The sequence below is a fragment of the Pelophylax lessonae genome (genome assembly GCF_965119305.1).
Source record: "Pelophylax lessonae genome assembly, chromosome: 10".
NCBI classification, from domain to species: domain Eukaryota; kingdom Metazoa; phylum Chordata; class Amphibia; order Anura; family Ranidae; genus Pelophylax; species Pelophylax lessonae.
Window position 1 is genome coordinate 91,930,205 of NC_138777.1, and position 17,218 is coordinate 91,947,422.

Sequence of the window (17,218 nt, forward strand, 5' to 3'; positions counted from 1 at the left end):
ACAGAGGTGCCGAGAGGTTGTAAAGTTGGGCATAATATTCCCGGAAAGCCTCAGCAATCCAAGAAGGGAGCTGCGTAACAGAGCCCTGGGATGTCCGAAGCTTAGGAATGCGAGTGGAAGCCTGTTGTCGACGTAGTGCCTGCGCTACCATCTGCCCACATTTATTGCCATATTCATAAAATTTATGTGAAAGATAGCGTAAGCGTCTGCGTATCTGGGTCTCAAGAAGTGCTGACAGCTCCTCGCGTAGGGACTGCAGTTTAAGAAGGGCCTCATCAGTCAATAGTCTTTTATGTGTCCGTTCCGCCCCACGGCGCTTCTCTAAGAGCTGTCTGTCAGGGAGTCCAGGCGTGACTGGTCAACCAGGAGCATGTCAATGTGGGTATATGAGTTGTGTGTCGCTGATTAATAGCTATAATCACGGAGGGAGGGGTGCAAGAGCCACCAGCAATCCCCCAGGCCATGGGCATGCAGCAGTTTGAGGAAGCGACGGTGTGCAGCAAAAGAATGCGCCGAGCGTCCTGTTGAGGTGTCCGTGCGGGGGTCCACGCAAAAATTGAAGTCCCCGCCGAGGACAAGCTGTCCCTCGCGGAACGTGGAAAGGCAGTCCATGGTCGAGTCCAGGAAGGATAATTGTCCCGAGTTCGGGGGGTAAATAGAAGCCAGGGTCAGCGGACAGCTATACAATGTCCCCTTAAGGAAAACATATCTGCCCTGGGCATCCTGTAGGTGGTCTAAGGGCATAAAAGGACAGTCCTTGTGAATAGCTATGGCAACCCCTCCCATCTTCGGGTGGGAGGAGTGGCTAAAGAACCACTTGCCTATAGAGGTGCGTGGGCAGTCTAGGCATGGATTGGGGGTGAAAATGCGTCTTATGCAAAAATATTACCTGTGCGCCCAGCCTTCTCAGTTTGAGCCACAACTTACCCCGTTTAAACTGGGAGCTTAAGCCAGCAGCTACAGTATTTAATATAAGAACACCTTTACAGGAATCCAGCGCCATCCTCACCCGAACTGGTACTTCACCAGTCTTCGGGTTCCTTGTGCCGGCATCTTTACTATAGGAAGTTGACTGTGAGTCCTTGCAGCTTCAAAGCCAGCTTTCTACTGCGAAAACCACGCTGCACTTTCTTAAAGGTCCCACAGCTTTCAGGGACCTGTGTGACATATCCTAAAAATCTGTAGGGAAAGAGGGGGGGGGGGCTGTATCTGCCAAAGTCCGTCAGACTTGAATTTTAAAAATGACAGACGTTCTAACCCAGCCCGCAAATGTAGATAATTGTATGTAGTTATGCCAGTCTCTGAAATGTTGATTGAAGTTTTCCTGCACCTCCATCCTCTCACAAGTGAAATTTCCCTTCTGATGCCTGTAAGGTATGTCATCCTATATATTACTGGGTTGCATGTATCCAATGTTTTTGTTGCCTTTTGCAAATAATCAGATCTTTCTGTTAAAGCTGAACTAAACCCATTAATTTAACCGTTTCTTAAAACAGTTACATTCAAGGCATGCTGTAATTTAGTTGTGCTTTAGTTTAATAAATTGCAGATAAAAAAACCTTTGTAAAATGATTGCGGTGTTTTTTATTGGATACCTTTTGACGCGTATCTGTCCTTCATTGTCAGGGCGTTTTGAAGCACCAGTTATAGAGGAACGCAGACAAGCTGCAGAAGATATGCTCAGGTTCACTGTGAACGTCACAGCACTGAATAACAGCCCCCAGCTAAAGGAGTTCTTCAGGGTAAGACAGATGGTTATGTGGAGTATTAGCAGGGGGCTACTTTCTTTATATTCGTAATAGTGCTATATGTACTATCCACAGACGGGAGAGGTCACCATGCGATCAGATGGCCCAGATGCAACCGAGACGCCTGTCTTGCCCCCTCCATTAGTTCCAGAGCCAGTACGAAGTTCTTCAATTGAAATTACAGAAGAAGTGACGATTGATGCAGATGTGGCAGAGTCATTAGAGGCAGCTGAGCACGATGAAGACATCAGCAGTAATGGTACTGTAAACTTCTGACTTGCAGACTGGAAAAATAACAGTTTTCAGAGTAAGCTGTATGGATTACTAGAATATTCTGTACAGCTTACTTTAGTGTGTTGCTGACAGCCTAACTTCAAAATCTTGCAAATCAGTTAGTTTACATACAGGACGAAATCCATCTCCCACTGTGCTTCCTGGCTGCTCCCACTTTAAAGTGATTGTAAACGATCACATTGTAAAACAACCCATTTAGCTTACAATAGAAATGGAAAAAACATTATAAATACCCTTTTTTATAAGTGATCATATTCCCTCCTGACCCTCTGTTCTCAGCTGCATAAGAGCTGGGGGAGGAGAAGCAGCAGCACACTGAGCTTGCCAGTGAATGGCCGTGCAGCAGGGGCTGCTGCTGAAGATTTTCTCTGGACAAATACTTTAATTGTCAATTTGATGCTATAAAGAAACTGCAAATCCACAAAATGCTGATTTGGTAAGTAGGGATGAGCTAAGGTTAGTGCTGAACCCAGTAAGGCTCAATTACTGTGAGAAGCTGTTGCATGATAGTAGGCCTCAGGCCCTATCAGCTGAGCTCAGGGATGCACATAGCAATGGCAAAGGGATGCTGGGAACATAATTGAATGAAATTGGCCCCATGGCCATATTAGATCAGTGATGTCACCAGCATCCCTGCCCATTTGTTATGTGCAGCTGCGGAGGTAGGGAATTCCTCAGCCACAGCTAATTGACCATGTGGCCTACTATCATGTGACCCCTTCCTGCAGTTCAGGCGGAAATGGGGTCAGCCCAAACCATAGCTCATCACTAGTGGCGAGTATAGTGTATGCTTCTTTTTTTTTTTACCAAGATACCTGTTTATTGATCCACTATGCTCATCGGTCCAAAAACGACTGATCTTCGTTTTTTGAACTCTTCTTTAAAGTGATTTGAAAACCTGGACGTTGTTTACCTTCATGCATTCTCAGCATTAGGGTAAAAAAAAAAAAATCCCACTGTTTTGTATCATCCCCTCACCGCCTTTACACTTAGTGCTGCGCCCGAGAGCCCCTCTCTTGTTTTTCTTACAAGAGACTTGATATCAGTGGGAGCCATTAGTCCCTGCTCCCAACCAAATCCTATGTGGTGGGCTCTGGCAGCTGCTGACACTTCCGACCTCCAATTCACAATCCATCCACCTCCCCATGGTCTTTGCCATCAAGAGGCGGCAGTCCGCCCCAGCTGGTGCCTACATCCTCCGGCTCCCTGGCCTCAGACGTGACACCTTTCCATCTGTGTCCCCGAGCGGCTTCCTTGTGCTGGTGGCATGCTGCAGGTGTTGACACCAGCCTGGGGCCCCCTCACTGGGAACAAGATAGTGAGTCACTCACAACCCACCTACATGCTCCTGGGCATGCAAGTATGTTCCCCACTGGGATTTAGTCTGCAAATCCTTCATTTGTGCAATAAACTATGGATTGTTTTATCTTGTATTATATTCTTGTCTCCCACTGTTTTCATTCACCAAATATGCTCTCCTTGTTTTTAGTTTGTGAATTGTTCCTCATCTGGTCCTTGAGTTTGTGAGCTGCCAATTTGGGGTTTAAAATATGTATCAGTGATTCCTTCCTTACTCCCACTTTTTAGTTTTAAGCCAGACAAAAAGTTAAATCTTCATACCAGACCATCTAAGTTATATCCATTATGGGCTAAGGATGCTGAGTTGTGGGACATCCTCCCTAAGGTGGACGCCTCTTTGCAAAGGCTGGCCCGCCATATTACTCTTCCACTGGAAGATGCAGTATCGTTTAAGGATCCCATAGATAGAAGAATCTATACAGATCTGAAGAGGATGTATTCTTTGGCGGGAGCAGCCTGTAGACCTGCCATAGCCATAACCTCTATCTCGGCAGCCTTTAGAGTTTTGTGTAGCTACCATAGAATCCTGGCCTTTGGGAGAAGTGAACAGAAGTGGAGGTTTATCTCCCCTCCAGTACATCAAGATGACCAAAGATTTCCTTGCTGAGGCCATGGTGGATCAGGTCCGAATGATGGCAAAACTCAAGGCTCACTTAGTGGCAGCCGAAGAGTCTTATGATTGAAGTCGGTCTGTGGTTGTGTGGTCAACCAGTGAAGGTTCTGTCTGACAACCAGACAACAGTAGCCTACGTGGCTCATCAGGGTGGTATCATGAGTCTACTGCTCCTCAGAATAGTGTGCCAAATTTTCCTATGGCAGAGCAGAATGTCGGCTCTCTAACAGCTGCTTATCTTCCGGACTCGGAAAAAAGACTAGCTGAGCCAGAGATTCATGGACCACAACGAATGGGCTCTCAACCCCAAGTATTTTCGCAAGATCTTCAAAACATGGGGAACACCAGCCATAGACCTGATGGCATCGGAGATGAATTTCCAGCTTCCTCGCTACTTCTGATATTGGGATCCGCAGGCCCTGGGCCAGGATGCCTTGGCTAATCCATAGAATTTTTATCTAGTATACTTATTCCCTCAGATTCTATGAATTCTCAAAGTGCTGCTCTAGATTCAATGCGAGAACAACAAAAGTGAGTACACCCCTTAGTAAAAATGTCTAAATTTTGCCCACAGTGTCAATATTTTGTGTGGCCACCATTATTTTCCAGCACTGCCTTAACCTTCTTGGGCATGGCGTTCACCAGAGCTTCACAGGTTGCCACTGGAGTCCTCTTCCACTTCTTCATTAACGACATAACAGAGCTGGTGGATGTTCAAGACCTTGCGCTCCTCCACCTTCCGTTTGAGGATGCCCCACAGATACTCAAAAGGGTTTAGGTCTGGAGACATGCTTGGCCAGTCCATCACCTTTACCCTCAGTTTCTTTAGCAAGGCAGTGGTCATCTTGGAGGTCAGTTTGGGGTCGTTATGTTGGAATACTGCCCTGCGGCCCAGTCTCTGAAGGGAGGGGATCATGGTTCCCTCAATGAACTGTAGATCCCCAGTGCTGGCAGCACTCATGCAGCCCCAGACCATGACACTCTCACCACCATGCTTGACTGTAGGAAAGACACACTTGTCTTTGTACTCCTCACCTGGTTGCCGCCACACACACTTGACACCATCTGAACCAAATAAGTTTATCTTGGTCTAATCAGACCACAGGACATGGTTCCAGTAATCCATGGCCTTAGTCTGCTTGTCTTCAGCAAACTGTTTGCGGGCTTTCTTGTGCATCATCTTTAGAAGAGGCTTCCTTCTGGGACAACAGCCATGCATACCAATTGAATGCAGTGTGCGGTGCATGGTCTGAGCACTGACAGGCTAAACCCCCACCCCTTCAACCTCTGCAGCAATGCTGGCAGCACTCATACATCTACTTCCCAAAGACAACCTCTGGATATGACGCTGAGCGCGTGCACTTAGCTTCTTTGGTCAACCATGGCGAAGCCTGTTCTGAGTGTAACCTGTCCTGTTAAACCGCTGTATGGTCTTGGCCACTGTGCTGCAGCTCAGTTTCAGGGTCTTGGCAATCTTCTTATAGCCTAGGACATCTTTATGTAGAGCAACAATTCTTTTTTTCAGATGCTCAGAGAGTTCTTTGCCATGAGGTGCCATGTTGAACTTCCAGTGACCAGTATGAGAGAGTGAGAGTGATACCAGAAAATTTAACACATCTGCTCCCCATTCACACCTGAGACCTTGTAACACTAACGAGTCACATGACATCGGGGAGGGAAAATGGCTAATTGGGTCCAGTTTGGACATTTTCACTGAGGGGTTTACTCAATTTTGTTGACAGCGGTTTAGACAATATTGGCTGTGTGTTGAGTTATTTTGAGGGGACAGCAAATTTACACTGTTATAAAAGCTGTACACTCACTACTTTACATTGTAGCAAAGTGTCATCTCTTCAGTGTTGTCACATGAAAAGATTATAATAAAATATTTACAAAAATGTGAGGGGTGTACTCACTTTTGTGAGGTACTGTACATATTAAATAGATGACAGCAGCGGTTTAAATTAATTTCTGTGATCTCATGTATGACATCTTGGATTTTTCTATATGCGTAATTTGACTCCCTGTAATAGGGGTCAATTAAGTCTGGTGAGTACATAGTGCGTATGCATGCTGGTGGAGAGGAACCTATCCTATACTAACTGAGGACGTTACGGACTTCACAGTTGTTATGTATTTTCTATAATTTAAATGAATATGTATTTTTTTTTTATTTGTCTGTTCACTATTTTTTATTCACTATGGTGAATATATTTGAAAAAACATCAGATCTCAATGGGGAAAAATATCCTGCTGAATATCTATACTGATATAGACTGGGTAATGTGTTATGAAGGAAAGGATGCCACATCCTTTAATGGAAATTAACATTATCAACCTACAGAGGGCTGAATTCAACGACACCCTGAAAATCAAAGTGAAAAAATGATGCAGCAGGCTTGTCCATTGTGCTGAAATTTCATTGCAGCAACTCAAAGTGGTACTCAATAGTTTGTATGGCCCCCACGTACTGTTATGCATGCCTGACAATGTCAGGGCATGCTCCTAATGAGACGACGGATCGTGTCCTGGGGTATTTCCCCCCAGATCTGGACCAGGGCATTTTTGAGCTCCTGAACAGACTGAGGTGCAACCTGGCGGCCTCAGATGGACCAAAACATAATGTCTCAGAGGTGTTTTATTGGATTTAGGTCAGAAAAGAGTGGGGCCATTCATTGGTATCAATTCCTTCATCCTCCAAGAACCGGCGCATACTCGTACACCAGGAGAAACCCAGGAACCACTGCACCGGCGTAGGGTCTGACAATGGGTCCAAGGATTTCACCCCAATACCTAATGACAGGGTGCCATTGTCAAGCCTGTAGAGGTCTGTGTGTCCCTCCATGGATATGCCTCCCCAGACCATCACTGACCCACCACCAAACCAGTCATGCTGAACGATGTTACAGGCAGTATAACGTTCTCCATGGCTTCTCCAGATCCTTTCACGTCTGTCACATGTGCTCAGTGTGAACCTTCTCTCATCTGTGAAAAGCACAGGGCAGCAGTGACAGACCTGACAATTCTGGTGTTCAATGGCAAATGCCAATCGAGCTCCACTGTGTCGGCAGTGAGCACAGGGCCCTCAGGTCACCATCATGAAGTCTGTTTCTGATTGTTTGGTCAGAGACCTTCACACCAGTGGCCTGCTGGATGTATTTTTTTAGGGCTCTGGCAGTGCTCATCCTGTTCCCTCTTGCACAAAGGAGCAGATACCAGTCCTGCTGATGGGTTAAGGACCTTCTACAGCCCTGTCCAGCTCTCCTAGAGAAACTGCCTGTCTCTTGGAATCTCCTCCATGCTCTTGAGACTGTGCTGGGAGACCCAGAAAACCTTCTGGCAATGGCACGTATTGATGGCCATCCTGGAGGAGTTGGGACTGCCTGTGCAACCTCTATAGGGTCCAGGTATCGCCTCATGCTACCATTAGGGACACTGAACCTAGCCAAATGAAAAACAGTCAGAAAAGATGAGTAGGGGAAAAAATGTCAGTGGCCTCCACCTGTAAATACATTCTATCTTGGAGGTTGTCTCATTGTTGCCCATCTAGTGCACCTGTTGTTAATTTCATTAACACCAAAGCAGCTGAAACTGATTAACAACCCCCTCTTCTACTTATCTGACCAGATCAATATCCCAGGAGTTTAATTGACTTGATGCTATACTCTGATTAAAAGTGTTCCTTTTATTCTTTTTGAGCAGTGTGTGTGTGTGTCTATATATATATATATATATATATATATATATATATATATATATATATATATATATATATATATATATATATATATATATTATTGTTATTATATAAGATTTATATAGCGCTGACAGTTTATGCAGCGCTTTACAACTTGAGGGTAGACAGTATAAGTACAATACACTTTAATACAGTAGGAATCAGAGGGCCCGGTATATATATATATATATATATATATATATATATATATATATATATATATATATACTCTATCCCTCAGATTCTCACAATGGGAAGAGTGTGGCAGGTTCTGAGTATGGTAATTCATCAGCTTTTCTCTTTACAGAGCAAACCCAGCTTGATGTACTGTTTGGTCTAAATGAAGACTTCGATCAGCTAGAAGCTGAAGACATCCAGGACCCCCCGCCATCTACCAGTACACTTACTGCCAATGACTTGGCAATGTTTGATCCTTGTTTTTCTGAAGGTGAGTGACTCACAGTAGTAATTGGAAATAAACTCTAAAGCTGGCCATGGATAGACTGAAATTTCGTTCCATCTATGGCTGTTCCCTTTCAAGTAGAGTCAACATAGTTATTAACTTCTCTTGAAAAAGAATGTTGGAAAATTTGTGTTCGATCAATCGGCTGCAGCGCAGAGTAATGTAATCTGATAAAGGAGGAGTCTCCACTGTCGGAATTCGGTAGTGTAGCAGGGAGGATTCCCCCATTCACCTGAAATATATAGACGAAGGCATCCATTTGGTAGTTTTTCTATCTATCTATCTATCTATCTATCTATCTATCTATCTATCTATCTATCTATCTATCTATCTATCTATCTATCTATCTATCTATCTATCTATCTATCTATCTATCTATCTATCTATCTATCTATCTATCTATCTATCTATCTATCTATCTATCTATCTATCTATCTATCTATCTATCTATCTATCTCCAGGACCATGACTTGCTCTTCAGTTTAGAACCCTCTGATGTGAAAGAGCAGCCTATATTACAGCAGAATGTAAACTAGTAATAAAATTCCTTTTTTTAGGTATTTCCAGTGCATCCAGAAAGTATTCACAGTGCTTCACTTTTTTCAGATTTTGTTATGTTACAGCATTTTTCCAAAATTAATTAAATTCATTATTTTCCTCCAAAATTCTACAAACAATTCCCCATAATGACAATGTGAAAGAAGTTTGTTTCAAATCTTTGCAAATTGAATAAAAATAAACTCCCGTGTACATAAGTATTTACAGCCTTTGCTTAATGCTTGCGCACCTTTGGCACCAATTACAGCCTCTAGCCTTTTGGAGTATGATGCTACAAGCTTGGCACACCTATTTTTGGGCAGTTTCTCCTATTCTTTTTTGCAGCACCTCTCAAGCTCTATTAGGTTGGATGGGGAGCATCGGTGCACAGCCATTTTCAGATCTATCCACAGATGTTCAATCGGGTTCAAGTCTGGGCTCTGGCTGGGGCCACTCATGGACATTCACAGAGTTCTCCCATAGCCACTCCTTTATTATCTTGGCTATGAGCTTAGGGTTGTTGTCCTGTTGGAAGATGAATCTTTGCCCCAGTCTGAGGTCCAGAGTGCTCTGGAGAAGGTTTTTATTAAGGAAGTCTCTGTACATTGCTTTTTTTTTCATATTTCTTTCCCTCGACCTGACTAGTCTCCCAGTTCCTGCCACTAATAAACACCCCACAGCTTCATGCTGCCACCACCATGCTTCACTGTAGGGATGGTAATTGCCAGGTGATGAGCAGTGCCTGGTCTCCTCCAGACATGACGCTTGCCATTCAGCCCAAAGTGTTTTAATCTTTGTTTCATCAGACTAGAGAATTTTGTTTCTCATGGTCTGAGAGTCCTTCAGGTGCCTTTTGGCAAACACCAGGTGGGCTGTCATGTGCCTTTTATTTAGGGGTAGCTTCCGTCTGACCACTCAACTAAACAGGCCTGACACAGAGAAATGCTGGAGCTCTGTCAGAGTGACCATCGGGTTCTTAGTCACCTCCCTAACCAAGGCCCTTCTCCCCCGATCGCTCAGTTTGGCCGGGCGGCCTGCTCTTGGAAGAATCCTGGTGGTTCCAAACTTCTTCCATTTACGGATGATGGAGGCCACTGTGCTCATTGGGACCTTCAATGCTGCAGAAATTTTTCTGTACCCTTCTCCAGATCTATACAGGATACAATCCTGTCTCAGAGGTCTACAGGCAAATCCTTGGACTTCATGGCATGGTTTGTGCTCTGACATGCACTGTTAACTGTACTGTTATCTGTGGGACCTTATTTAAGTGTCATGGCAAAGGCTGTAAATACTTATCTACATATGATATTATTATTTTTTTTTAAATAAATTTGCAAAGATTTCAAAAAACTTCATGTCATTACGGGGTATTGTTTGTAGAATTTTGAGGAAAATAATGAATTTAATCCATTTTGGAATAAGGCTGTAACATAACAAAATGTGGAAAAAGTGAAGCGCTGTGAATACATTCCAGCTGCACGGTATTTTGTTTTGGAGAACAAGCAAGGGAAAAAAAAGTACACAAAGTAGCTGATTTGCCAAAGGTAAATAGGCTGTTCATTCTTAGGGTCCATTCACACTAGCGCGACTTGTCAGGCGACTTGGTCGCTCGCTCGCCATTGAATAGTACAGGACCCGTTCTAATAGGAGCGACACAAGTCGCTCCGACTTAGAAAAAGGGTCCTGTACTACTTTGGGGCGACCTGGAGGCGACTTGCATTGAGTTCAATTATATGAAGTCCCTGCAAGTCGCGCCGAGGTCGCGGTGCACAGTGCCAGGTCGCCCCAGCAAGTCGTGTCGCGGCAGTGTGAATGGACTCTTAATCGTCATGCACACTGGACGTTTTTACAGCTGCTGTTTTTGGCATCAGACGTTTTTTTCTACAGCCAAAAAATTCCCCAGCATGTTATCCTATGTGTCCATGCACACATAGGCTGTTATTTGCAGTTTTTGGCTGGGGCGTTATTTGGCTGTAAAAAAAAAAAAAAACGAAAACGAGTGTTTTAAGACACTTTTTTCAGTTGTAAAAATGCTCTAACTCTGATAAAAGCTTAAAAATGCTGAAAACCGCCAAAAAACGTGGCTATTCGGCGTTTATCAAGGTTTCTGAGCAATAAGCTTTTGTGGGAGTATAAAAAAAACGCTGAAAAACGCTACTGCAAAAAAAGCTGAAAAACTCCTGCTACTACTTCTACTGAAGTTTTGATAACTTCCAGAGTGCGTAAGGCCTTATAGGTCATTTTCACTTAGCTTGATGGATGACGAGAAGCTCTGCTGGTTTCGATCATCCAATCATGTACAGGCAAAAATACGTTTTTTGTTTTTTGTTTTTTCTTGCACATGATTGGGTATTGCAGACATGGTTGATGTACACTTTCATTTTGATGATATCACTGAATGCAGTTAAATATTCTTGAAATCCTAAAATCACTAAATACAGTGAAATAAAATATAAACAGACTATATATATATATATATATATATATATATATATATATATATATATATATATATATATATATATATATATATATATATATATATATATGTATGTATGTATGTATATGTATATGTATATGTATGTATGTATAACAAATTAAACGTGTGTGTGTTTTTTTTTTTTTTTTTTACGGTTTGCTAGAATTTATTCAGTGGCCCCCTAATTTTTCTTGTTTTATTGCTGGTTGAAGGGGGATTCTGGGCACTGTAGAACCCACCTGCACTTGCCATGCTAAACCAGTATGTCAATCATTATTCTAGAAGGTGCAGTTGAAGAATCGGAAACCTCGTTACATCTGCTGTCCTTGAAGTGTGAAGAGGAGGATCATCCTTCAGTTGATGTAGATGGTGGCACTTACCTGTCACAAGCCACATTAGAAGTTCAGAGAGCAATGGAGTCCGAACTGGCTGGAGATTACCCTGAGGCCTTCAAACTATTCCGAAATGCCGTGGATATCTTATTAAAGGGAGTGAAAGGTAAGCTATGTGGATCACGGGTCTGTAAGCTATACTGTAATTTGACCATAAACTTCAAATTTTGAATTAGAACACTCTGAAGCGTTACTAAGGCCGGCCATACATGGAGCAAATTTCTTTCCTGCAACCACGGGCTGCAGGAATGAAACTCACTCAATTTCCACCCATCAACACAGACCTTGTTGATGTGGGAATCCCTCCTGCCGGGGCCATTGTCTTCCATTGGAGGGACAGGGAAGGGCGAGGGAAGCTGTTCCCACCGGGGGGGAAAACAGTGATTATTGCTAGCGGCTATAGCAGCTGCTTACGATAATTGCAGGTAAAAACCCAGCATTCTGGTTGTATCCAAGTTGATTGATCAATTTGGTACATTCAGCCTGCCCATACACGGTTCAAATCCCAGCCAAGATACGAACTGCGTGTGGCCTGCCTAACCTTCACATCAAATACTAAGATCCTTAAATGAAATCTCCAGGAATTGTATGTAGAATTAGGAGTGAGATGTAAGTTTTTATGTGTTCCTAATGCTGGCCATACACTATACGAAAAATCGTTCAAACTCATTTGCGAAAAACGAGCACTCGGCCATGAGAGCAGACGATCGTGCCATCATGTAATGACCAAATTTTGATCGATAAATCCTTCAATGGACATAAATGAATCAGTTTTTCCTTCATTTTGTCACGTATGCCTAGTGCAAACAGTTTGGGCGAGAAACACATTAACCATTTTAAGACCGGAAGGATTTGCCCCCTTCCTGACCAGGCCATATTTTGCGATTCGGCACTGCGTTATTTTAACGGACAATTGCACAGTCATGCGACGCTGTACCCAAATAAAATTGACGTCCTTTTTTTCCCACAAATAGAGTTTTCTTTTGGTGGTATTTGATCATCTGTGCGTTTTTTTTTTTTTGTGCTATAAACAAAAAAGCGGCAATTTTGAAAAAAAAAAAACAACAATATTTTTCACATTCTGCTTTATGACATTCTCAAAAAAAAAAAAAAAAAAACCTTAAAAATCAAAATGTTTTTACATTTTAGGCCAATTTGTTTTCTGCTACATATTTTTGGTTAAAAATCGCAATAAGCATATATTGATTGGTTTGCACAAAAGTTATCGTGTCTATTAACTACGGGAAAAATTTATGTCATTTTTATTGTTTTTTTTTTTCTACTAGTAATGGCGGCGAGCTGCGTTTTTTTTTTTTTTTTTTTTGCGGCAGACAGATTATACCCCTAACTGACAATTTTGACACTTTTGGGGGGACCAGTGGCATTACTACAGTAATCAGTGCTAAAAATATGCACTGTTACTGTAATAATGACATTGGCAGGGAAGGGGTTAACATTATGGGTGATCATGGGGTTAAATGTGAGCCTAGGGGAGTGATTCTAACTGGGGGGGGGCGTGGCTTCTGAAAAGACCATAGAGACATGTGATCCTATATAGAAGGATTACAGGGGCTCTATGATCATTCCAGGGAGAAGAACGGTCAGCTGTGTTTACAATGGCTGACCATTCTTCTCTCTCAGCGGGGAATAATCGCAGGTGTCAGGGGGCAATCTGAGCTGCCTGCCCCATGCATCGGAGTCCCCGCTGACGAGCGCTCACCCCCTAGCTACGTGTACGAGAGTGACGTACAGCTACGGCGATTTGGCTGGGAGCGGCTGCCTGCCGCCGTGTAACGTTATAGGGTGGGCGGTCGGCAACCAGTTAATCTTCCAAATTTATTGTTCGTTTGGCAGAACTTTCCAAACTGTTCCATCGATTTGTCAGCTCTGAAAAGTTAAAACCGATTTTTTTATTTGTGCCCCCTAACTGGTCAAAAAACAAATGAATGGACCCAAATGATTTTTCAGTTAGTGTATGGCCAGTGTCCAACACCTGCCAGTGCATAACACTTGGTTCTGTGCTGTCTTTTCCTGGATGCAGCTCTACAGTTTCCTCCGAAAGGACAGAGGGGTTCAGTTTTAAACAAAGAAAAGTGACTGCTGGACACAAGTGATTTACTAAAGACAAATAGGCAAACTAGGGAATTTTCCCTTACCTTAGTGTATGAGATGAAGCTTGCCTGACTTCAATTGTCCAATCATGTGGAAGCAAAATACTGTTTTTTGTTTTTGTTTTTGCAAGTGCTAGGTATTCTTTGTAAAGTGAATTTTTGGCATCACATGCACTAAGCTTAGTGAAAGTTCCCTTGCAAAGGCCTATTTGCCTTTAGTATCACAATCCCAGTGAGTGGGATCACCTGAATTTACTAGGCACTAGCTCTGGAATTTTAAAGCTGGTGCCCAGCTTTTGTCATTTGCCTGTAAAATAATATAGCAGTCAAAGCATATCTAAAAATGTTACCTTCTAGATAAAGCCCACATGCCCACTATTATGTATAAAGATCAGGCTGTGAATCAGACCCCTCAGAGACCTCTAATGTAACTTTTCTAGTCTCATTTTAATTTTTAGGGTGATCTTTCACACAACTTCATTCTGAATAATTTAAAGTAATATTAAATCCCAAAACAAAAATGGAAAATAACGCAGCTCACCAGCCATTGGATTTGAAAACTGCATTCAATTCCTGGTTTAGTCCCCTTTTTTTTTCTTTTTCCTTTATTTTTTGTCCTGTTAATTCTGCCGGTAGGTCTGTTATTTTTCAGCTTTCTTTAAAGAGGAACTTCACTCTCTCAACCAACATTGACTATTTGTAATCCTTTTAACATTTCTTTAGTTACTTCCTAGTTTCCATTACTATGCAAACTATGTCATACATCCCAGAAGTCTTCAGGAGGGGTTTTCTCAGCTAAGCACACCCTCCCACCTGCATGCCTAAGCTAAGGACAGATGGACTCCAGGAAGTAATTGCTACATGCATCATCTGTCCTTATTCAAGACCGCCACAGCCAGAAATACTGGGGGGGGGGGGGGGGGTTGTGTTTTTCTAAGTGATTTCTCAAAAAAATAAAGCATGGCGACATGGATGGATGATGGAATTTGCTTTGAATATTAACCACTTCAATACTGGGCACTTTCACCCCTTTCCTGCTGAGGCCAATCCGTGGTCATGCAACACTGTACCTATATGAAATGTTTATCATTTTTTGAGACCGATAAAGCTTTCCTTTGGTGGTCGAGAGTAAATAGATAGGGTAATGGGGCTTTATAGGTGCTAATGGTTACCAAATGATGGAGAAAAAAGTCATTTTTTGTAAAAAAATATACAAATAAATTTTATTAAGGATAATAATACAAAAGGAATACTTTTAAAACTTATAAAAGCAAAGAGAAGGCACTTGGTTATGTCTGCTCAACATGTTTCACCATCTTGAAATGGCTTCTTCAGGAGGCTGACCAACATCTTTCACAAGTGTATATTCTACATACAATGAAAAACATTAAGAAAACATCAAAAAACACATATAGATATTATATTATATTACATAATAATTACTGAATATACACCATGGTATAATCCATGAAATTTACATAGATGGGAAAATGGAGGCGTACCTCAAGAAAGACTGAACTTGCGCCCATAAATATATGTGGAGGAGGTGGTATGTAATCACCACTGGATTTATTTTTTGCTAAACAAACGAAAAAAGACAAAAAATCTAGAAAATAAACAAAAAAAACCTCTTAGCTTCTCTTATACAATTTTGCAAATAAGTAATTTTTCTTGATGTGCACTATTGAGGTTGCACTGATATGCTGCACTGATAGGGCTGCACTAATGATCAGTGCCCCGATTATCAGTGCAAATGTCTCTTGTAACTGGAAAGCTGGTTATTGGCTTTCCTTTCCTCAGACACTGGCAGCACTGAGGAAAGGAAATGACGATACCCAGCATTTGTTTACATCTGACAAGCTGTGATTGGACACAGCTGATCACATGGTAAAGGGCCTACATCAGCCAACGTTCTGCTATAGGCTGGGCAGGAATGTGTTAAATTAATTAACTTAGCGCGTTTGGTTTGTTGTACTCAGATACAATGTAGTTCCGCTTTAACAGCCCAAGCTGTCCAGTAGAAGTAGCAGTAAAGAATTGACACTATTTAACACTGACAGGGGTGCCTACAATGTATTCATTTCTATAAAACCTTTATACCAAAAGGGGAAAAAAACTGTTGCTTTAACAACATGAAAAGTGTTATCTGGAGTTCAGCCAACTTGGCACCCTAAAGCCATATGACCCATGTTGATGTAGTTTCTAGTAACTGGCCACCACCTTTTCACCAGCCCTAAGACAAAAGGGCAAACTTAATTACATTGCATAACATTTGGCTTTGACAAACCAATGAAGGCAAACTTTTTGTCCTAAAACAAAAAATACTTACCCGTTCTGTGCAACAATATTGTACAGCGCTGTTCACTCCTTCTACCAAGTGTCTCCTCAGCAAGCCATGTGCTAAGAGGTCACCCATACAGGCCTGCTCCAGAGCCGGGCTGTGTGTGTCCATAGATGCACACAGCGCCGGCAATCTACTCCTACAAAAAAAGCCTAAAAAGTGATACTAAAGTCTGTTATTTTTAACTAAAAAAAAAAAAAAAAATGTCATACTTATCTCCTCTGTGCAGTACTTTTGCACACAGCAGCCCGGATCCTCCTCATCTCGGGTCCCTCTTCTGTACTCCCGGCCCCTCTCTCCTGTTGAGTGTCCCCACAGCAAGCAGCTTGCTATGGGGGCACCCGAGCCGAGTCACAGCTCCCTGTGTCCATTCAGACAGAGAGCTGTGGCCTGGCTTCACTCCCCTTTCCTCATTGGCTGGTCGACTAACTTTGACAACAGCGGGAGCCAATGGTGCCACACTGCTGTCTCAGCCAATACGGAGAGGAGTCCCGGGCAACCGAGACACTCCTGCAACATCGCTGGATCTAGATGGGGTTCAGATAAGTATTAGGGAGGCTGCTGCACACAGAAGGCTTTTTATCTTAATGCAAAACTTGAGCATAGTAGCCCCTTATATAGGTTTCTGATAGGGTTTGACCCATGCCGTTGTTTTTTTTTTTTTTTTTTTTTTATAGTTTTTTTTCTAATGGGCAAGTACCAATACTTTCGGTCAAATACTCGCCAATACTGAGTACCAATACTTTGTGGTACAATTTGTGCCAATACAAAAAAAATGGGCGCAAATCGCTCTGCAAATAATTGATGTGATTAGAACGGGAATGCGGTGTGGTTCCTGTCGGAATTATATGGGATTTCCCCCACTGCACGCGTGTGTTTGTGTATAGAAAGGGGAAAGCGCCATCTAGTGGACAGTTTATTAAAAATATTAGAACTCAGGACATATGTGGCCAAATGCAAAATCTGCATTGGTGTCCTGATCCCGCTATAGAAAATCACAGTCACTGGAGGTGCCCACGGGGATAGAGGAGAAGTTCTAGAACCCCGTGGGTATAGAGTGGAAATAATGTCAGCCTGTGGGCAGACCGCCTCTTTATCTTCTCCAGCCCTGTGAGCACCTCCAGCGGCCATGATTTTCTATCATC

At 42.6% G+C, this 17,218-nt stretch overlaps 1 protein-coding gene across 1 annotated transcript in view; it reads left to right on the plus strand.

Annotated features, from left to right (window-relative positions):
• The window catches only part of SNX15 (sorting nexin 15), a 46,383-nt gene that overhangs the window by 28,468 nt on the left and 697 nt on the right, over positions 1-17,218 (plus strand). The window contains exons 4-7 of the mRNA XM_082270562.1: positions 1,627-1,742; positions 1,824-2,007; positions 8,058-8,198; positions 11,512-11,727. Of these exons, the coding sequence (XP_082126688.1) occupies positions 1,627-1,742; positions 1,824-2,007; positions 8,058-8,198; positions 11,512-11,727 (657 nt within the window). The remainder of the gene's footprint in view (positions 1-1,626; positions 1,743-1,823; positions 2,008-8,057; positions 8,199-11,511; positions 11,728-17,218) is intronic.